This window comes from Lepisosteus platostomus, chromosome 7 (assembly GCF_059453375.1).
Source record: "Lepisosteus platostomus isolate fLepPlt1 chromosome 7, fLepPlt1.hap1, whole genome shotgun sequence".
Classification (NCBI taxonomy): domain Eukaryota; kingdom Metazoa; phylum Chordata; class Actinopteri; order Semionotiformes; family Lepisosteidae; genus Lepisosteus; species Lepisosteus platostomus.
Genome location: NC_142617.1, coordinates 47,179,997 through 47,203,590, shown reverse-complemented (window position 1 = coordinate 47,203,590; position 23,594 = coordinate 47,179,997). Strand labels below are relative to the sequence as shown.

The following is a 23,594-nucleotide window of genomic DNA, read 5'->3' as shown; positions in this document are numbered from 1 at the left end:
ATTGCCTACAAGCCTCAGACACCTGAGCATGACTTACGGACGATGCACTGGTTTCCTCCAGAAAGGGTTTTCCATCCTGGGCAGCAGTAAGCATTGAATCGTGATCCACAGACATTGGGTCTGAAAGCAAGAGAGAAATGTGGCTTGCTTTATTGCACTCTCTGAGCTGCCTTTGCTCAGTTGAGGGAGGCAGGGTCATGAGGACAACGCGGTGATGTTTAGACCTTCAGAGAACAAGGGTTATGATCTTGTCACCGACACTATTTTCATCTTCCTGGACAGTAAAAGAGGCTGCAGAGGTGGGTACAACACCTCTTAACTAGCCAAAATCAATGACTATGGAAAATGAATAATAATATCACGTTTTTTTAAAAACAAAAAGACATATATATGCTGGATAATAAGGATGAAGTTAATTTTACTTGTCATAACTGAGACATTAGCTGCATGTTATCATTTTGAACCTCAAATTCATTAATAATTAATAAAACAAATTAATAATAAATATTTCTACCTATGTTGTTCTTTTATAAGAGACCATACTTTTATTAGGTTTGGTGAACTGCATTAGAGCTTAAATTCTCTCCTCATACCTAATGCAAGAATATAAACAGCACACAAAAATTCATTTAAAACAGCACAGCTTCAAGTAATGAAATCTTTTTTTTGTGGGCAAGTCGCAAGAATAACTTTGGACTGATAGCAAACTATGCTTTCCTGCTTTCAACAAAAGAGGGCCTGAGTTTTTGTTGTCGTATTTCTACCTCGTGTATTGTATTACCTGTCATATTGTAAATCTCTTTTGGTTACTTTCCTGCATTGCTAACAGCTCCCCCTGGTGGGCGCAACAACAGAGGGAAAAATAATTCAACCGTACACAACGGGGAAACACAAAATAATTTATTTTTGGATATAAAAATAATATATTTTCTAAAGATATTAGGACAAAAAAGCAACATAAAATACCAATACCAAAATCTTCAAATCCATAAAATGTGATTGAGGTATGACATTGAGTCATTACTATTTGATTTCTAATGGCTGTGCAGACTAAATAAACCTCACATATTTGTGTGTTGAGCAACATTTTAGCAAGCACGGACAGTGGGGAAACAGTGCTGGCATTTCCGGGCTATAACTACAATATGTACATCAAGGTCTATTCTCCATTGATCCTTCATATACGTTCAATAAGAGGTTTGTCCTCTATAAAATAAACTACAGTAGATAAAATCACCTTAATAATTACAAATAATGAGGCAAAAACACAAAGCTACATTTGCCGTCATGCAGCTTATCTACAAACAATATCTAATTTGATAGCTGGTTTTCTCGGATGTTAGATGAAATACTTCAGAGCTAAAACACAGTAAATAGAGGAATACTGATACAAAACGCCTCAAGTCGTTCGCTCTTAACATTAAACCTGAGCTCTAAAATAGGGGGCAGAAGCTCAGCTGAGGCTCTATCATACAGCCCAGCGCTTAACATCTAACATATTTAGAGGGAAGTACTTATTATTTCATTAAGCTCTTTAATGCTATTTAAAAATTCATTTCTATATGTATTTTCCAAATATAGGGCTTGCACCAAGCAAAGTTTTTAATATCTTACAGTCCTAATTGTACGTAAGAAAAGGCGCAGCTTATAAATATTTATTTATATATACAGTACACACTGTATACAGTATAATGAAACAGATGCAATGGGAGTCTTTCTTAAGCGCTTTAGGAATGTAAAGCCCTTGCCAGTGTTTTAATTACAAAACGTTGTTCCAAACTTTCCCGTGTAATTGTGCCACTGACAGATATGCATTCTTGAAATTAAAAGAGAAACTTTTTTTCCTTACAGAGTCCGGCATATCTAAACGTTTGTATCACAAAAAGGATCAAAACTATCGGGGCACCACAGCAACCATGGCTATAGGCGAGCTTTACAATGTGAAAATAGCGCAGATAATTGCACAGATGTTTGTGCGTCACTCATCTAAATGGTAACATCTCTCAACATCTTCGTGATTTTTAATGAACTGTATATTCGAAGCTTTTTTTTTGTCTTAGAACATTCAAGAAGACAACATACAGAAACTGGAACACAATCCCTGTTACTTCTAACACTTTAAAATAAGCACTTTTTATCGCCCTAGCATAACACGTCGAGAGACTAGAAGGATGTTTATGTCACTGTAGATGAATGTACAGCCATGCCTATGACATTATTTAGAAATGGTGCAAATGTAAATGGGGGACAGCAGGGGTAGTACTTCAGACCATTATGTAAAACTCAATAGGAAGCTCAAACTATGTCCGATGAAGTGCCTTACTGCAATTAGAATTGGTTATAAAATTACCCCTTGAGCACGTCCTGGCTGCCTCCTCTCCTCTTCGTCCTGCTGTTTGCCTTCGGCTCGCTGTATTTGTCAGCCTCGCTGTCTTGCGCAGCACCTTCTGCAGAACTGACGGACAGCGACAGGACAGCGGCGAGCCCGAGAGACACCTTCAGCAGCCACCCCGGCCACATACTGTAGCGCTGAGATCTTCTCCGCAAACTTACTCCACTTTTCTTTCTCTTCAAGAAATAGATGACAACACCGTTCTGATGTGCAAGAAATCCTCTCCCCAATCTTACTCTCCACTCTCCCGGTCACAGGACAAAACTGCGAGACAAGAAGACAAGCCTTCGTTTTACCGTCAAATTGAAATTAGATGCGACTTCTAAGTTATGTACTGCAAAATCATCACACTGCCCTCTTAAAAACTACATTATTGAAAAGTGAATATATATAAACATTATTATCAGGAATAGTCGTTAACTGGTGGAACACATTAAACAGAATGCAACATCCTTATGTATACAAATATTAAATACATGCGCATGGATTCATCCTCGCTATAAGTTTGGAGAAAACAAAAATACCATATCCAAGTCTACAGTACCTCCTCTCCAATAGGAGAAAAAGCTTCAAACCCGCCCAAGAAAAATTATGCTAATGTATCTGATACGGCTGGTACAGTACTGGATGAAGAATTTAAACAAGAGAGATAGAAAAAAAAGAAGAAAAAGGCTTAAAATGTAAACAAGCAGTTATGCAAAAAAGCAAAAGAATCCAAACTATCTCAAGTCCGGCATCCTGCTTAGTTCTTCCAAGAAAAATAGAAAAATGATAAGGGATTTCCCCCCTTTCAATAATATTCAAAGCAGTTGGAACATTCTTCTGCAAAAGCAATGATGAGATCTGTACCTTCCCTCCCTCCCTCTCTCAATCTTACCTCCCTTCTTCCCAAAAACTTCACATCTCGCATTAAATTGCTTACTCTCGCGATATAGAGTTGGCAGAAAAACTCGGTGAATTCTATAATGTGGGTCACGCTGAGGAAAACAGTACATTCTTGCATTAATTCTTGCTTGTAGTACGAAATATATTGGGCTAATTAAGAGCAAGGACGATCTCATGCTCCGGACTTGACTGTCTCAGACGAAACAAACGTCATGCGGCCCATATGCACATAATACACAGTTCTTTTGGTTAAAGTAAGTAACTGGTACCTCACCTAAGTAATACTAGCCGCAAATGTTTTTATGCGCGACATTAGTAACATTTTAGTTAAAATCCTCTTCTATATTGCTGTTAAAGGAATAACTTGCTTTTCTAAATATTGAGTCCTCACGAGTCTTGCGCGTCAGTGAAGATGCTACAAGTGGGAACGGGCATTTACTTTTTTGAATGTTTGTTCCCAACGCGCCGTTAGTTTCTTAATTATTGTTATTGCGTTACTTTTAAAGTGAACTTCGCACACGACGTTCTAGTGTTCTTTCTAGTGTTTTTCAGAGTTAGACTATCTGAAGCAACTTGCTGTTAATCGTGCAATCGTACATAGTCTCAGAAAAACTAGTATTATTGTGATCATAATGCGCCACAAGCACATACTGTACAGTAGTTTGATGGATTCTGTGCGCAAAATGAAACGCATGTGGAACGGAAATGAATGTCAAAGTCCGTGGCAAGCGTGGACAGGCACACGTCCGTCTTTATTTAGTATGGCATTTATTAAGACTAGTAATAATGGATTCAAAATATTTAATTGGGTATTTAGTATGACAACTGTTCTGCAAACAAGTGATCTGTAAGGCGCAATGTATTTTGTTATAAAAAATCAGAGCTTGTACCACAGTAAACAGAAACACTGTAACTTGATAACTGAGTATTACAGACCAACATTCTCTCCCTTGTCTGCAGCTTCCTAAGAGTAGGAAATTCTTTGCTTTATTTGGGGGGCTTCTGTTGACTTTCATGATTTAGTTGTTGGACTGTCTGGAATTGTAGCTGCCCATTAAAACTAGAGCTTTGCGTGTCTTGTGTTCCCAGAGGGAAACTACGCGAGACACTTTCCCATCACTCCCTGAAAGCAGTTTTTTTTAAAGATAGATCATCCGCATTGGTTCTGATTAAAAAACGTGTAACTTGTCTGCCTAAGCACTGGCAGGAGATCTGAAGCCTTTGACTTACTGTATTTTTAAACTAATATTACATACAAGAGAATGCACAGTGGACACTTCAAAATCTCTGCTAATCCTCTTGACAGAGGGGCAGGAATTGACATACTGTACAAAGGAAGGATTTACATTGCCTTCAATTTTGCAGCTCTTTCACATTTTTGCGACTGTCAAGACTGTCTAGTCAAATCCTAAATATGCACAGCCTCTTGATTTATTTAATGTCCTCCAGACATCTGTTCATTTTTTTTTTACATAAATAGGAAGACACCCTTCATGCTGCTAAGCAAAAGGACATATGACTCTGCAGGGCTGTGTGACAGCAGTGTCTCCACTTTGCAACCTGATCTCAGATCTCAGCTCAGCAAGGCTGGCTCTGGTCAGTACTGCACTGGGACACCTCTTAAAAAACAGGTTGCAGCTGTAAGTGGTGTCAGTGGACCAGCAGGGGGTGCTCTTCTGGAGCATTGTTTTCAAACTCAGTGCCACATGGTAAGGAAAGGAACATGGTGCTTTAGGAGGTTCTGTCTTTCAGACGATACATGAAACCAAGGCCCTGACTACAGGGTGATTATGGATTCCATGGCACTGTTCATAAGAGTTAGGCTGTTATTGCCAACATCCTGGCTAAATTCCACTCCTTACATTTCCCCTTTAATTGAAATGGTGAAACAATTACTCACTTCTCAACCTCATCTGCTTCGTAATAGAGCAGCTGTGTGTCACCCATCCACCCAGTGGGGGGTGAAGTGCCCCCCACAAATATGGAAAAGGGCTATAGATTCCTGTACAATTGCAAGGAACTATCATTATTTTGTTAAACTGGTGCTAATCACTCTCATCATTCTTACCACTATTATCATTAGCGCTACAACATTGTTAAAATTTATATGCACATTTATGCAGAAATGTCAGCTTCTGATCTGGTGTGCTTGGATGCTGCAGCAGCTGTCTGCATGCAGAGCTTTAATGACTTAAACGTTGTCCATGTCTACATCCCTCATTCTTGTCAGAACAGAGCCCACTGTGTTGTTAAACACTCGGACACCCTTGCCAAAGTTTCCCTAACACAAGGCATCAATCTCCTGCAGAGCTGGACATGCTGATTCCAAAAATTTAATGCAGCCTCTAAAACATGAGAATTGTTTCCTTTGAGAACCACACCCTGGTCTTTCTGGAATAATTGCTTAACCAGTGAGTTAAGTTGTTCCATACAGCCAGGCTGGTCAACTATGCAGTGCTAAAAAACCAAGCACCCTGACAATTGAGGAAAAGCAATGAAAAGCACACAGATTAGCTCAGTTTTTTAGACTTCACATCCTAATCAGTTCAAGAGGAGGGTGTAAGGTATCATTGTTCTGAGAAGGAAGGTGAAAACACAGAGGTCATTTGGAGACGGAATGTATTTACAAATGGAAAAAAAGGTTGTTGTGGAGCTTTCTGGCATGTGTGTTGTGTGATCTTTTCTCTTTCATATTAATTAAAAGCAGAGAACACAGTCATTTGTTATTGCTATTCTGTTTCATTGCCATCTTCATGACAGAAAATCCCCATGACTGTATTATGTGAATGGGTAGCTCTATTGTGTTTTCTGCACGATGAAATTGAGCCAATCAAGTCACCATAGCAACTTGTCTCAAGTTGTTCATAGTCTCTGCCTCAATATACTTCTATCACATAATGTTCCTGGGAGTTAACTTTTCATGGTCTTTTACTTTGATATCAATTAATTTGAGTATTTTAAAACAGACCTTGGAGTATTTAGTTCAAGAATTATGTGACTTGGCAAAACACACAGTCCCTTTAACAAATCTCAGGAAATCGGTACCATTAGTCAATATTTTAAAAATTAACTTTTCAAACTAAATTGGCTCCCATAAATACAGAGAGACAGAACCACACTTTAAAAGGTAAGTTATTATCACCTAAAAGACTGGTCTACTGTAGATCGTTTCATACTACTTATTAAGTCATGGATGTGTGTGTTTTGGGTAATTGTGTTTTACTTTGTTGTGTCTGTTTAAATTCCTATGTGCCACAGTACCTTAATGTTTTGACTAAAGATGATTTATTTTATTTCCATAGTAGGTATCCTTATTCAGGGCACTTAATTATAATTCATTGCATTAACTGCTTTTCATCTTATAGTGTCACAAAAACATATAGAAAGGGACTCACTTCAGCCACCATTAAAGCACAGCACAGTAGATCAGGTGGAGAAGTAAGAAAATTCCCCTGCCATTCAATGGGTGAAGCCCTTTAGAAAGGCCATGTTATACTATCCCAGAGAGGAATTTAGCCTGTACGCTGGGATTAATACTCCTAGTACAGCGTGGATAACTATGATCTCTGGTTGGCCAGAAAGGACAATAGCACTGTAGAGGCGAGGCTTATTAATAAGGCAGAATTAAGTGTTCTGAGCCTTCCCAAATGAGGCCCCATTTCTCTGTTCATCTCTGTGGTGCAGCCACAGAGAAACTATTCATGCAAGATGTTTTCTTTTGATAAGGACAGCTCCCAAAGGGGGATGCACTTAGCTAAGCCTGGCTATCATGATCAATGGTCATCCATTGGCGCCTATCTGTCTAGGGAGTGCCAGTTGGACATCTGGACTGCATTACTAAGTGTCAGGAGTAAGTGACTCATATCTCACCTTGATCAACCAATCAGGGACTGGTAGGGCCGAGTAACCCACGTGGGACTCTGATGCCCATGGAACTTTCAGCCAATCAATGAGCTGAAGTTCCTCCAGGTAAAAACAGGCAACACAGAGAGCCTGAGAGATTCAGATTCAGATTCAGATTCAACGAGATTCAGCAAGATTCTGGAGAGGATTCTGTGGACTGTTCTAAAGGGAATTCAAAGGAGAATTCCAGGGCAGGACGGCCCAGGAGCAGAAGGCTCCCAAGGGCAGGACATCCTCGCAGCGCGCCTCCTGACCATCCTGAGACTCAGCCCGGACAACCACGGAACGGCCAGTGTGTCTGAGTGCCAGAACTTTCCTTTGTTCTAAGAGTCTAGAGTGGAGGTTGCCAGAGAGTAACCAGCAGCAGGCCTCGTGAACAGGTCGGAACTGTGGACAGCTGAATCGCTATTCAAAACTAGCTCTTCATCAGGAACGAACCGGTCCTCTTCCTGACTTGCTGGGACCCACAGTCATCTTTTCTCCTGTGCACAAACTTTGCTAGTTAAAGCCAACAGTGAACATCAGCAGCGCACCGTCGCAAGCCGCACAGCACAGCCTGGCACCGAGCCAGAGAGCGCGGATTGGACAGCAACAGCCTGCAACTGTTCCTTTGTGCCCGCAGGAGATCTGAATCCCCAAAGATTGGATGAGTATTCAACTTCAATGCATTACAGCTCGAGAATTCAATTGTTATCCCAACCAGTTGATATCAATTTAATTCCTAAGAGTTATGTACTTGTTTTGAGTATCTAATGTAGACGTTGTAACCAAGTTCACTTTACGAAACGGTCTAAATGAATGATATACTGAACGTATGTCCTCTTGATATGTGTAACACTTCGTAACTGATTGAATATATATCTTTTGTATTCTGATAACCCTCTCGATAAGATCTGTTAGGTTTACATGCATATTCTATGTATTAATAAATGTATCCTCGTGTATTAGTACCTATGTGTGTGCGTTGTTTGAGTTATGTCGCATGGTTGGACTCTAAAGCCATCAAAAGAATCAACTTTGTGATTTACTGCTACAATTAATAATTGTCTCAGTAAATGCCCAAACCCTACAGAACTGGTGCCTTCAGAGAGCCACTAACATTACATATTTGGCGTCCCTGAGCCGGTTTTCCCTACAGCACTCTAGTCCAATGGGAAGAGTGACATCCTTTGGCTCCACCAACAGTATGTACAGCATCCACCTGAATTCCAAATTAAGAGTCAGTCTTAAAGTTCAATGCAGAGCAGTCCAGGGCCAACAGGTGGAGGTGAACGGTAAGATTGCAAGACCAATGAGAACGACGTTCCACTGGATGTTCATTTCTTCTGCTGCAGGAGTACTATAGATGTTGTGTATATATAAATGTATCTGCAATATTGGTTGCTCAGTTTAAAATGGAAATGGAAATGCCATCTGCAGACCTGATGAGACTACACTGTAGATCACAGGTGGTGATTTAGTATATTTCCCTATAAGGAAAATCAGCAAGCCTATTGGTGCTGAACATTCTTACTCAGCTTGTCCTCTATTTTAGTTTCTCCCTTCTGGCAGGCGCTATACAGTGCCATGAAAAAAGTATTTGCCACCTTCCTGATGTCCTCTATAATTGCAAATTGTTTTCAGGTCTTCAACCAAAAATCTAAGATAAGATAAACTCAGGTTCACTTTATCTAACATTAGGTTTTGTCTTTCTTACTTTTTCATAGCACTGTAGATCAATCAAAGCAAAAACTAGACATGCTACGCCTCATGTAACGTTGTCTGTAATACTCTGTACAGCATATGTGCTAAGTAGTCTTTAATATGTAGTGAAAAGTAATATTCATGTGTAAGTGTTGCCCTGCGATGGACTGGCATCCCATCCAGGGTGTATCCCTCCTTGTACCCTGTGCTCCATGCCACCAATAAAGCTAAGTGGTTACTGAAAGTGATGTATAAGTACTGTATATAACCTAACGAACAGGTGCAAATTAAAAAAAAATAGAAAGCTTTGATATGAATTATTTTAAAAATTACAACTAAGGAATGGGAAAATTAAAAAGATTAGAAAGGGACCACATTTTTGTTCTCTTAAGACAGTTACACATTAATTCAGTAGTGTGCTTCATCCACCCTTAGTTGTCACTTTCTACATTTTATTACATGTATTTGTTTTGACATAAAAGAATTATCAGAAATGAATTTCCCAGGATTCATAAAACATTAAGTGTTATAAATATGAACACCTTCAGTAGTCTCTTACTTACGAGGCAAAGCAGTGAGGGAGACGAAGTTCAAGTGTTTTTTCCTGGGGGCCTGTTGTAGGTGGGCAATAAGAAGTAAAGAAAGAGCCCTGTCTCTGCTGGCAAACCAGGTATCTCAAATGTGTTTCTCATCCACAAGAGCTCAGAGGAAACTTGGAAGAGTCACAACTTTTCCTTCTGAAACAAATACACTGAGCACCAAAAGAAATGTCTCACTCTATTTATGCATGTTTTCAGACAAATAAAGCATACGGATTTTGGCTGTTGATTAAACGCGTTTGGCATCATTCTGTTTAATCGATTGTAACTGACTCATTCAAAAAAAACAAGGAAAGGAGCCAACGTGCCCCGCTTCTCAGGAGAACAACGCCTTCATACCATTGGTATGCTGGAGCGACATCTCTGTTACACTCACTAGCAGTGGAGCCAAGTCCTCTGCAGTGACAAATCAAGGTCTTGTGTGGACCACCCTGATGGACAGGAGTCAGTCTGGCTCAGACATGCAGAACAATATGCCGAATGTCCTGTACAACAGACCCGTCGACAGGGAGGTCCGAGTGTGATGGTCTGGGCAAGAGCTTTTAGTTGCTACAGAACTCCCCTTGTAGTGATTGTTGAAGTCCTTTAAGTCAATTAGTGCCCTTCCTGTAGGCTCAACCTATCGTGTCAACATTACAGCAGGACAACACACCCTCAAGTTGGCCATCTAACACTGACTTTCTGGAGAGATGAAAATGTGCAAGTTATAAAGTGTATGTCCTACAAGCCACACTTGAATCAATGAGCATTTGTTAGAGGAGCTGGGGCTACATGTGGCATCTAGGGCTCAGAGACCAGTGAACAGGCACCTGCTAGCGCAGTCTCCACTGGAACTACATGTGGCATCTAGGGCTCAGAGACCACGGAACAGGACCAGCACATGCTTATTCAGGGTTTATGCGAGGAATGTGACAGGACACCACAAGACAGCATCTGCAAACTGTTGTAAAGCATCACTAATGTACAGATTGGATTGTTTCCAGCTGTGGTTACACACTACAAGCCTGCGTCTCTAATAGTTCACAAGTGGTTCATCAGCATAATGACATTTATGCTCTAATTATGCCACGTCCACTCAATGTGTCAGTACACCTGCTTCAAAAAAAGACCATTTTTGTGTTAACTAAATTTCTTGCAGTTATACATTTATTTTCATGCTGAGTATATATTTAAGTGAAAAAAGAAAAAAATAAATGAATTGTTTAGGTATTTATTCTATGTATTTTGGGTTATTTTTAAGTTCAAATTCAAGTTCAATTTCAATACTTTATTGCTATGACAATCAGTTGCATGGGATTTGGTTTGGTGAGCTAATACAGTTAAACAATACAAATATACAGCATAAAAGCAGTATCCACCTAACGCATTCACAAACCATCCCACACACACAATGCAGTACAATAACTGTTTAATAAATGCAAATGTATGGTAGTAGTGACAGGAGATTGTTTTTGCCAGGCCATAAAATACCTGACCTAAGAACAGTTGTATTTTTATCCTTGGTCTTAACATTTTATATATTTTTAGATAAATTGTATATAATTTATATTTAAAATAAATATCTTAATCAGCATATCACAGAAAAGACAGCTTAACATTAGAGATTCAGATCAATGCCCCTGTGTTTTAACTAGTCACTTAAGTCAAACTTTCCCACATTATTTATGTTTTTTTTGGCCCCAAAAGACTCATTTTATTTCCTTTTGTCTTTTCTGGGTGTAGAACCATTGCCAACCAACTCAAAAGCTGCCAAACTCTAAGAAAAAAGGGAACAGAAAAGCATGTGACTATAACTTCATTTCTCTTGCTGCCGTGCCCCACACTTGCTCAATATCAAATAGATTTCTGCTGCAAATGAAAGATCAGCCTCAAAGTACTGATACATAATGTGTATCATCTGTCAGCTGGAAGATTTTTAAGATTTTATGCTATCTGCCGAAAAGCCTACACATCGAGGCATGTGGCCTTTTCGTACTGTGCAGCTCAGTTACATTGTTTTGTGCTGTTGGTTCTTCTGGTCATTTAGTATATGATGTGGCAAAACATTTTATGAGACGTTTATGACACTCATTGATATTTGCTACCTTTAAGGAGAAAATAAAAAAAAACACTATACAGTACATGATTTTAAAAGTACAGGGACACACATGTAAATATAGTTATTCTTCAGCTGGCCCATATTAGCACTTAAGCTAAGACTTTTACATTTTTTCTTGATGTAGTCAAGTCCACCAAACCAGCATTTAGATATTTAAAGTTGCATTGGTGGTGTCTACAGTGTTTGGAATGATATATTCTACCCTGGATAAAATGGGAAGCTATTGTGTAATTCTTCAAAAACTATGATCCTTCCATTCTCTTTAACACCACATCCAGTTATCTGAAACATTCTGCACTGGAGTGGCCTAGAAAAAGGACCAAACATTCCATAATCCATCTTAATCACTGGCTGTTCATAGTATCATGAGAATCCACTGGCCTGAAACATCAGAAATGTGGATATGGTTCATCGCTGGGGTCCCTGCTGAACCATTCCCTTCTGTAGAAGCTGGCAGAACTCTCCTTGTATCCCTTCAGGGGTCTGAATTAAGCATATGGGACTTTTCTCTGACATTACTTAGTTTATCGGGGCTTGTTTGTTCTAACTTAGTTTGAATTGTGTTTTGGCTATAAGATCTGATTTGCTCTTAAATGAAAGATAAAGTGAGTATCCTCCAAAAATAAAAGGTACTGCACATTAAGATTGAGTCTCACATAGCAAGAAATTAATTGGATACACAAGGGACTTGAAGAAAAGTGTATTTTTTAATCTGTCTGGACTTTCATCTACAAACTGCTGGGGTTAGCAGTAGATGTAACTTGTCAGTATTGTCAACACCAGATACCACTAGCCTTCTGGCAAAGAAAAGAGGTTAAAATGACAGTGGTGGGGAGAGAGAGTTCCTCTATCAGATAGTCATAGTCTTACTTGGGGTTTCCAGCATTGGTTTTTACTGGAAAGAAAAGGGTGGGGCCAAGCTGCTTCTCTGCTCCCTGCCACTCCTGAAGGTAATACTGTAGGTGCACAGCAAGGGCAGAGGGAGGCAGGAAGGCCAGAGCAAATTCTCCGGTCTCTCAGGCCCGGTAGACAAATGCTGCTTTGGTTTTCCAGCTGAAACATTGATTTACTGCCTATCAGATATTTTGTTTGTGAAGAAGTGGAAAGAGACTTGAGGTGAGCTAAGCTGGGAGATTCCATATTTAAATCCTGGTTGAGCCACCGCGACTATGCAGAGACTTCATTCTACCAAGACTTTCACAGTCTCTACAGTAAAGTTAAATAAAGCACAGTGCTTGCCAGAAAGACCTACTCCCTACCCATCTGAGCCACACAGAGGGATATTTAAGGGGTCTTTGATATCACCATTTTCTCTCATTGCAGTCAAGATCATTTTCAGATTTCTGTTGATTTATTTTTTTAACAAGGCATCTTCTAATTAACTTAACATTAAAGTAATCAAGGTTTATAGAAAATAAAAATTATTTCGAATATTGGCATCTCTGAAGTCTGATCAATAACTCAGATGCATCAGTTTAAGACCATAGTGTTGACTCTTTCCATAGTTAATCCACTGGCCAATCAGCAGAAATGACAATTATTTTAGCATTCAAAGCCACAAACATTGGCAAAGGCAGACATGATTACAACCACATTAAAACAGAAAATATATGTGGAAAATATGTAATTTACTGGTGGTGAGAGTCCCGCATAGTATTTTCATCCAGGTGGATGCTGCACATTGGTGGTGGTGGACGGGAGTCCCCATTACCTGTAAAGCGCTTTGAGTGGAGTGTCCAGAAAAGCGCTATATAAGTGTAAGCAATTATTAATTATTAATTATTATTATTATTTTCAGAGTGTTTTACACTGTTGTGGTGTTAGCAGTGGGATAGTTTTTTCTGACCACAGTAAAGACCCCTTGGAGCAGCCTCAGCATTCCTAGACAGTCTCTATGGACAGGTGCATGACCCAAACCCTTAACATGGGCAACAGAAAGCACAGAACTGGAAGTCCAATCTTCTACTGCCTTTCCAGGAACTACAGAGAATCCAGTTTCATAGAATAAGGCAACTTTTTGTTTTAAATAGTGGCCTTGTGGTTTTTATTGCAGTGTCCTTCTAGCAAGGAACTACATATTACTGGCTTCCTGAGAGGGCTCCATGACATTTAGCATAGAAAAACGTTATTTGGGTCCAAGACAACACAATACCTTTGTCCATTTTCTAAAAGCCAATCATAAAACCAATTCTGACAGTACATTGTGGTGAAGAATCGCTTTTGTAATCAATACAGTTAATTTTGTAGCAGATTTTGGCTCATAACAGACAAGATACAAAACTGCTAAGGAGGCAGTTTTAGCCAGAGATCTAAAAGCCAAGATATGGGAAATGTCTACACTGAGAACAGAGGACTTGTCACAGGAAAGACTAGAAAATGCCCATCACAATCTATCTCACTAGTATTTCAACAATGCTGTGGTAAAGTTAACATAAGTTCGGTCATAAAGAGTATGAACGCAAGTAAATATTTCATCATGCTTTTTAGAATCTTGTTAACTTTTCTTGTTTTTCAGAGATCGTCATGGGTGGCCATATTTTAAATATTTATATTTTCCACAAGCAACCACGAACAGTGCTAGCCTCTTTTTGATGCCTGATATTTGTGCTTTTCACTGCTTAACCTAAGCCAGACCTACAATTTATTTTGTGAGAATAAGAGCAAAAAGTGGCAGAACACCCAGACGTCTTATAATTTTGACAATTTTGTCAAATGTTTTGCCATTTCACTTATCAGCCATGTGTATTTTGTTTTGCATATTTTCCATCTTACAGATGATAGCCAACCCAGGGGTAATTCATAAAAGGCCAGGGTATACATAAAGGGCCAATATGCCTTAAGAAAGATACAAGATGGTGAAGACATTGTGTGCTGGCAAAGTAGGTCATGTTTTGTACATTTGCCATTTAATTTATATCCTCACACAAGTATTCCACATACTGTATATATAACTGCCCTTTTCGATACAAGAACAAAATGTTAAAAAAATGCATCCATGGATTTTTGTCCACATTGATTTTGCAGGCTACCAGGAGACCACATTGTGTTCATTAAAATCCAAGACTTAGGGTTGGCTCTCTATCCTTATTATAAATCAAAGGAAAAGGGGTTTTACTATAAGCGGTGATAGAAAAAGAAAGTAAGAGTGAAAGCAATAAGAAAAAAAGAGAAACAGTTGTGTTTTCTTGACATTTACCTCAAGAAATGTCTGGTTCTCCCTCCCACTGCCTGCCTGTCTGTTGTTTGTGCTGATCCAAAAATCCCACCAGTCCTTCGTCTTAGTTTTCTGTGTGACGTTCCAAACCGGCGAGTCAACAGCTGTCTGGCTTTTTTATTCCTCTCTTCTCAGGTTTGTCCATTAATTGGTTTCATCCGTTGGGGCCAAATAGAAATTCTCCAGACAATAAGCAAGCCTACTTTCAACACCGAACAGTTCTGATAATGAGAATCAGAATTTACCGAAGGGGATGCACCAACTAACTTTTAAGAAGCTCTCCATGAAAACACATACTGTACAATTCTTAGACCTTTATATTGCTTCATTAGCAGAAAGTTGAAAAAAAGCTGGAAAAAGACTTAAGTGAAAATGTAACGTAGTACCCTATTCATCATTTCAAACACCAGCTGTATGCTTATTTTGTAAGGTGATTCCAGACTTCCTTCATGACGAAGGCAGTTATAGTATTATCAGTGATCAAGCACTGTGGTTGCAATTTCATGCACTTTTGCCAAAGTTGAACTGCTGTGGTTTTTCAAAAGAGACACTGACCACAAGTTTTTCTGATGGTCACATTTCTTTTCTCTGAAGGCAAACAACCATTCTGAACTGCTTCTGCCTTCCCAGCATTACTGTAGTAGTAAAGACACCATGTAAATACAAGCATTGTGCATTTTTCGGATGCATTTTGATCCCTGAAACACACTGAAGTTCTTTTTCTTTATATAGGTTTGGAATTTGTGACAGAATGCAACTCTAGAAAAGAAACATAAGAACCTACAGTATGTGATGTTAAAAAGTTGGATTCAGTTTAATTATTTTTTATTGCAAAGTCAAAATTTGCTAGCAACCCAGGCTTTATTAGCTTGTGTGCTGTTCCCTAGGGTTTGTTCTGAAACAATATATTTGTTTCCAATAAAAGGTATTGCTCATAGCTGTTGACCTTCTAAAAATGCAGTTTAAAAAAACCCTTTGTCCTGATGCAATTGGGTCCAGAATAGCACATATGACAGAACAGAATTTTCAAACATGCCAGAAGCAGCAGGAGACAGGAAGCACAGTCAAGTTATTGTCACATTTTACTTTTCAATTACAGATTAGAGCACTTTACTAAATAATGAGCTATTGCATGAGTACTGCAGACTACTGTGGCTATATAAACATTATGAATGCTACAAAGGAGTGCAGAAGTCCCTTTCCTCAAAACCCACATTATTAATCACATTAATACTCTCACATGTCTTTATACAATGAGGCCTGCGCATCTCATGAAATTGGTCTTCTAGGTCATAGAAAAGATAGCTGCCTCGGAAATGATTGAGTTTTTTGTCACAAATGATTCTTATACAGGCCAAAATAAAGCAAACAATAACTTGTACATGGTCAGAATATGAAAGTACAGAAATGTTTGAAAGAAGAGTATAAAAAAGATTTAGAAGTCCATCCAGAAGCTTAAGCATTCTTTAATTCAAATGCAGCCACTGCAAAAGTTTGAAAAGTTTTTAACTAGTACGTGCACTGGCGAAACTGACCCCCTTTTTCCCTTGCCAAAAAGACGCAAAGTAGGGGCACATTTAAACCCACGAGGACATGGCGTTTCCTTCAGTCAATCTCATGCTGTGGGAGCCCTCTTGAGTGAAAATTATGCTTAGAGTAAGGGAAGCTGTCAAAATTCCTTCTTCAGCCAAAATAATTTAAAGAAAGCATACTAGAACAACAAAACTCCACAGCTATTGTCCATGTACAACAAGGATAAAGTCTACCTTGGACAGCTTCAACTCTCAACAAAATACCCAGCAGCCAACAAGCCATGTTCTGATTGAGGCCTAGCTTAGGGGTTTCAGACCCAGACCACACAAACAAAAAAAGAAACAGAACAGCCTGGATGGTATTACTGTCCAATTACCAGCTATTCAAACACCTGTCTGTGAGAATTGACCTTCTAGTTTGTTTCACCTGGTGTTTGGTACAAAGGAGCACCATTGACCTATGTTTATTTCTGTAAACATTTGAAGTCAATTCAGCATAACTGAATTGGAAACACAAAGCAGTGAATGTATTCACTGTACTTTCAAAGTCTGCACCATTGTGAGGTGTTTTTTTTTAAATTAAAATACTTTGTAACTCTTGTGTAAAAGATTGCCATAACGATTTTCCTCCTTGTGGAAATTAAAAAGTTGCGGTCTTGGACTCGAAGTTAGTGCTAAACCCAATCTTCTTGAGACTGCTTTATTTTTCATTTTCAAAGACAGTTCTGATAAATCCACCTTTATTCTTACTGTTGGTATATGCAGAGCTTTGTAAGGTTGTGTTAGGGTTCTGATAACACAGCTAGTAACTAGCAGCCTACTTGAGCTCAATAATTGGCATTTTTGCATTCCTTCCAATCAGTAACAGCGGTAAACTGCTGACACAGTGATGGCTATCTGGAGCGCTTTCCCTCAGCTCAGACACAACACATGGCAGCAGTCTACTCTACTAATTGTATGTTTTCAGCTGTAAGCACTCTGCTCCTTGCTGGGAGAGACCACTTTAGTTTTATTACTTCTTTTGACCTTAAGGATCTGACTTGTCATCAACAAGAATTTTGTTTTTGTTTATATTCATTCGATGTGAGCAAAACAACCTTATTTCATGGTCCCTGCAGTGAGCAAAGTAATCGTATTCCTGTGGCTTATTCCAAGGGCCGTGCATCTTCCATGATCCATTTTCCCTCCTTTAGGATAAGAAAATCTGAATAAAAAGAAAATGGGGAGAAACCCATAGCAATCTGATGGTGCTTCGACTGCTGTGGATTTGAAGATGAGAAAAAACAGCAATGTATTCTGCAGTTATGCATTGAGACCCATGTCTATTTTAGATTCAAAAAGTTAAAAGTTAATCGCACTCCTCCAGCTCAGGGTGGCCCTGGTTGTTCCACCCTTGTCTAGGGAACGGAGCTGAAGTGGAGGAGTGACTAGGGGGAAGCAGGGTTACGTCAACAGCATTTTCTAAGACAAACTTGTTAAAAGGAAGCAAAATAAGAGCAACATGTGTGGAATATGAAGCTCTCAATTGCATCATAGTGTAAGTCATTATTTTTCTTGGTAAATCGTCCTGTGTGACTCAAGGCGCGCTGACTGAATGCCACACCAGCAGAGACTGCAGGAAAGGCATCAGCTGAGGTTTACTAACCTGGGGCACATGTGGGTGGAACCAGGAGTAAGTCTGGAATTTGAAAACCTCAGGTCTCAGTCACCCTCTGTCTGTACCTGGGCTCTTTCTCACATCACATGTGAATTAGAGAGAACAGCCGACAGACCAGCTGTTCTGCCCAAATGGGCCTAGAAACAAACTGTACTGTAAAGGGGCCCCAGCAGGACACAGTGTGATGAATGGCATGTGAACTAATGAGGCAGAGATTCCAAATTATAAAATACATGAAAAATTAGACTATGAGGCTTTTGTGACGTAACCCACTAGAATTAAAGCAGTTCAATCACTGATCAGTGAGTGAACCTATTTCGGAAACCAGTTGTGATTGTTTTAAACAAAATACTTTCCTGGCCTAATACATTCTAATTAAATACCTAAATGTTTAATTGCCAAAGCAAACCACATCATCATTCCCTCCAACGAAGAAATACATTCTTATTTTAGATGCTTTCTAAGGCCTTTTCATAATTCAATTCCAATGATATATTTCAATACTCCAAAAACATTAACCAGCCTCGGCAAGGTTTTTAATCACAACACATCGTAAACAAGCTTTTGCAAAATCATGTCTACCCTATATCCTGACCTTTCAAGGCTACATTTACAGCTGTGGGAAACTTGTTTTCTCCTGTCTTGTTTTTGACCTAAATCTGACAACAGACAGTTGCATGAAAGAAAAAAGATGATTAACAAACCCAGACTCATCCAAATGGATCTCTATGGGATATTAACAGTCTCAGACCAAACCAACAACAAAATACTTTCACTAGTGAGTCATCTTTAGCTGGAACGGACACATAGGGTATTGACAGCCATTACAAAATTTAAACCATGAAAACAGTTCTCATTTGTATTATTTTGGGATTTACGCTTATTAAAAGACAGTTAGAAACAAGACGCTGTTCTACAGGATAATGCCTCTTAATGAATGAAAGATGTAATACCTAACATTTATATAGCACTTAATCTTGAGTGAGCCCAGTGTGCTTTACATTAACTTTATCCAGCAGTGCAGTGCAGTGCAGCAGCACCTACATGGGTGACACCTGGCAGCTATTATTTGCCAGCAGCTACAATAGACTTTAGATCAGTTAAAGTGAGAAATTACATCACCAATTCAATTAATGGGAAACTTTTTAGAAAAGCCAGATTGTTCAAGAACACAGTGGAATTTTGCTAGGACACCAGGGCTAACACCCCAACTCTTTAGTTCAAGTGTACGGTCATCTGTACCCGAGTACAATGAAACTACTTGTGTGCTGTCCTCATATTGCAAATGACATACTGTAACAGATGACATAAATGATTAAACAACGTTGACATAGAGAATGACATCACAAATTGTTGGGAGACAGAAACGTGGTAGCAACTATCATTTTAAGCAGCATTCAGATAGCAGCAGTGTGCAAAATTCAAGCAATGGCAGTATTTTGGGTTCAGAGGGGTATAAGTGGGGGTATGAGTCTTATACCTGTGGGGTAGAAGCTTTCTTTGAACCTACAGTTCAGGCATTTATACTCCTAAATCTTCTTCCAGAAGTGGAAAAGTGCATTCCCAGCATGGTGTGAACTGTGCCATAGGATTTTTAATGACCAAGTAGTGAGATTAAAGTCTCATCAAAAGGACAGCACCTTCAACTGTACAGTGTACTCTATTACAATATAGGAGAGATGATTTAGAACCTCTGGTCCAGATGGAAGACTGACACCTGCTATTGAAGCATCACAATTTACAGCATTTTCCTGAGGTTTCCCATCCCAGTTCTAACCAGGTCCATATTTGCTTAGTCCCTGAGATTTGATGAGATCAGGCTGTAAGGTGGCTATCCAGCATGTCACCAAGTATGATTCCTGCTATTACTATAAGAAAATTATTTTCTTGTGTGCATGTACTTCTATTGATAAAACATATGGAGTTTGCATATTGAGAACAGTTTTTACAATTTAATTCATTGCTCACTCATGACCGAATGTGAAACACTCAAGGATCCAGCTTATCAAAGCAGCAACACCTTCATGTCCTCGTTATGTTGGAGCAACACCTTAGATGGACTCACTGTAAAGCCAGCTGCTCTATAGTGATGAACGAAGGGTTTGTGTTGAACACCCTGATTGATGGCACAGGAAGGCAGAGCTATCTGCTAAGTGTTGTGTATAAATCTTTGTGTTGTGCACCAATCTTTACAGATGTCCACATGTAATGGGCTGGGCAGTGTCTAGTGCTACAGAAGTTGTGTTTACAATGTAACCTTACATTGATAAAGTACAGGGACCTCACTTACTCTTCTTCCTTACACAATAACGTTCCAGAAGGACAACAGGCTTCATGCTGCTTGCACAGTGGCTTTCTTGCGAGATGAGATATGAAGTGGATGTCCTACTCACCAGACTCCAACCCCATTGAACAGCTGTGGAAGGAGATGACAATGTGTGACATCTAGAGGTCAGACACCTGCCTATGTACAGGCATGTACCCTGTACTGGTCAGGGTTCTACTGGAGGAGTGGGACTGAATCCATTATTTGGAACCCGGTGCAAAACATGTGCATATGCTTGTATGTTTCCACTAGTTTGTGAATTCCACAGTAGACCCATGGTGATCAACTTTAATTATGTAAATTGCAAAAGTTAATAAAAAACATGGACAAACCTTTCATCTCTATTCAATAAAAGTTCTGTTCCTGACAATTATGGGAATTTATTCCACCCACTTTTGATGCTCAGTGCTCAGTAAATACATGTTACATTAACAAAATTAAGACCTTAGACATTAAGGACATGAATGTTAAAAATACATATTGCAGTAAGCAGAGGGTTAATTACTGCAATAATTATTGGAGAAGATTTAAGGATTATTATTAGTCTAAAGTCTTATTTCTGAGCACACGAGTTTAAAATCTGACTTAACACCAGGCTCCAAAACCCTAAAAGATACCAAATCAACTCATTGCATAACTTACAGATCACTAACAAAAATCTGGAACCAGGGGCATCAGTGGAAGTACTGTATACTAAAGATTGACAACAGGAGGTGGCTGTTCACACAAGGGGTGGGGGGTGTCTGAAGCAAACTACCCAGCCATGTTGTTGAAACCTGTTTCTTTGGGAACATAATACAGACATACTATCAACCAGTGCACTCACTCTAAACCACTTGTGCAAATCTGTTGACTTATGCTCTTAAATTTTGGATTTTTTCAGATCTAAATTTATTTCAGTTTTTTTTGTAATCAAATCATAGAGAGAAAACTGGGATGAAAGTTGAACCCCAGAAGCTTTAGAACGTATTAAGGATATTTTGATTTTCACCACAAGGAGGCACCAGTGTACAAGTCTACATGGATACGTGATTCAGTTTTACAGTAAATAATAATAATTGCTTACACTTATATAGCGCTTTTCTGGACACTCCACTCAAAGCGCTTTACAGGTAATGGGGACTCCCCTCCACCACCACCGATGTGCAGCCCCACCTGGATGATGCGACGGCAGCCATAGTGCGCCAGAACGCTCACCACACACCAGCTATCAGTGGGGAGGAGAGCAGAGTAATGAAGCCAATTCATAGATGGGGATTATTAGGAGGCCATGATTGGTAAGGGCCAATGGGAAATTTGGCCAGGACGCCGGGGTAACACCCCTACTCTTTTCAAGAAACGCCCTGGGATTTTTAATGACCACAGAGAGTCAGGACCTCGGTTTTATGTCTCATCCGAAAAACAGCGCCTGTTTTTACAGTATAGTGTCCCCGTCACTATACTGGGGCATTAGGACCCACATGGACTGCAGGGTGAGCGCCCCCTGCTGGCCCAACTAACACCACAACTATTTAATACCTAAATAGTTTCTGAATGTCCTTATTTTATTTTGCCCTCCTACAGTAGAACTTAATTTCTCATAAAATAATTAAATCCAGCATGTTGTTTTTTTAAGTTTAACCTTTGATAAAAATACTACAAACGTAACCAGGAGTTCTGAACTCAGGACCGCAGGATGCAAGTCCCTCAGCTTTTCTTGGGCTCTTTAAAGTACTATGACAGGCTTTGGAAAAGGGAACAACTGATGTAGGTGAAACCTTAATTGGATCAATTTAAAAACCCTCCCAGGTACACAACTGTTTCTAATTTAAGGAGGCATAAATGGCCTGTTGAAAAGCCAGACACCACTTAAACCTAATCTAGAACTCTAAAACCATAATGGGTTCAATTCTGTTATTGCACTCTACAATTAATGCAGATGTAATCTCTATAGTTTTTCATTTAATATCTACAAAATAATAATAATAGTGCATCATATCTAGTTAAATACTGATCATTTTATCCTTAGTGGCAATATTAGAACGTCAGACCTCGTTTTTAAAATTAATGCTGTAGATCTGACATACTTAGTCTGTGCCTGCCTATGTTCCAGTGCACACACCGCATTAGGGGTCTGTGGCTATTTTCTGATAAGGTCAGTTCTGCATGTCAAAATGTCATTAAGAACTTCAGTCAAAACCTAATTGCAATGCGACTGTGCCAGTGGTTCTCTAAAAAAAATACTGTGCCCATTTATAAGCTTATAAAAACCAACAGCTGGATGGACTGAGTTCACAATACCACTTTAATTACGTGTTGGAAACATTACTGCACTAACAGAAGTCACAGAGAACTGAATGTGTCAAAATATCAAATGAATAAAAGCATTGCTTCACTGGCTTTACTCACCATGTTCAAATCCTGTCTCTGGGTTAGGGCTGTTCATCATCCTGTTCATGCTAATGCTTGCCAAAGGACAACAGTCCATGCGTGTTACATCCATAACTACTAAGGAAAGTTTAGCATATTAGATGGATGGAATAAATGTCTTTGAACAGCACAGAGATGATTCCATGTTTCTATCTTCTGTTAGGCAGAAAGGTTTTTCTGGGGGTGGCTTGTAGCTTGGGTGGTTTGTGCATGGCCCTGACAGGCCTCCAGCCGGGCCTGGCGATATGATCTCTGCCTGTTCCCTGCTCCAGGAGGTGAAACATCCAAGATTTGAAAAGTATTGTTGCCTGTATCATAGATGACCAATATGAGACTGGCTAGATATTTCATTTGTTATCACCACCACAAATGCAGAATACTTTTTCAGTTTTGCCCCTGTAAGTTATCCCCATAATAATAATATTATTTTACCTTAATTTAGCTATAATAATTTATACCGGTTTTTGTTTCCATTTCTTGTGTCTCTATAACTAAATTTTTCAAATGTACACAGGAAACTAAAACACTAGGCCACAAATCTTAATTTTGCATTACAAAAACTGAACCATTCAACACAGGTAGAATGATTCCCTGGAGCAGGGAAATGCATCATTTTAGCCTTTTACCTTGTGTTAATGTTTAACTAATTCAACAATTGTTGACTGCCTAATTCATATATAAACAACAGCAAAAACATCAACCAAAATGAATAAGAAATGAAAAACATTAGCAATTAATAAACAGTACTTTCACCAACAATGATAAACAGCAGCATTTGTCACAGTTCGCCTCACAGCCAAAAAATATTGGCTCAAGTGTGCTTAATTTCTTTAATAGCGGGTGTATGGGTGCCGCTTTATTTTAGTTAAAAAGAAATGTACATATCTTTGAGATTG

The 23,594-nt window shown here is 39.1% G+C and overlaps 1 protein-coding gene across 3 annotated transcripts in view; it reads right to left on the bottom strand.

Moving 5' to 3' along the window:
• fbn1 (fibrillin 1) overlaps positions 1–3,284 on the bottom strand; it is a 75,859-nt gene extending 72,575 nt beyond the window's left edge. The window contains exons 1-3 of one of the 3 annotated variants that reach the window (XM_088640848.1): positions 3,270–3,284; positions 2,351–2,656; positions 38–120 (exon numbers count right to left, since the gene is read on the bottom strand). In XM_088640848.1, coding sequence (XP_088496974.1) covers positions 38–120; positions 2,351–2,520 — 253 coding nt within the window. In that variant the 5' untranslated portion in view covers positions 2,521–2,656; positions 3,270–3,284. Of the gene's footprint in view, positions 1–37; positions 121–2,350; positions 2,657–2,868; positions 2,886–2,936; positions 3,234–3,269 lie in introns of those variants that run through there. The other 2 variants (XM_088640846.1, XM_088640847.1) reach the window with 2 other exon arrangements.
• Positions 3,285–23,594: the final 20,310 nt, after the last annotated feature.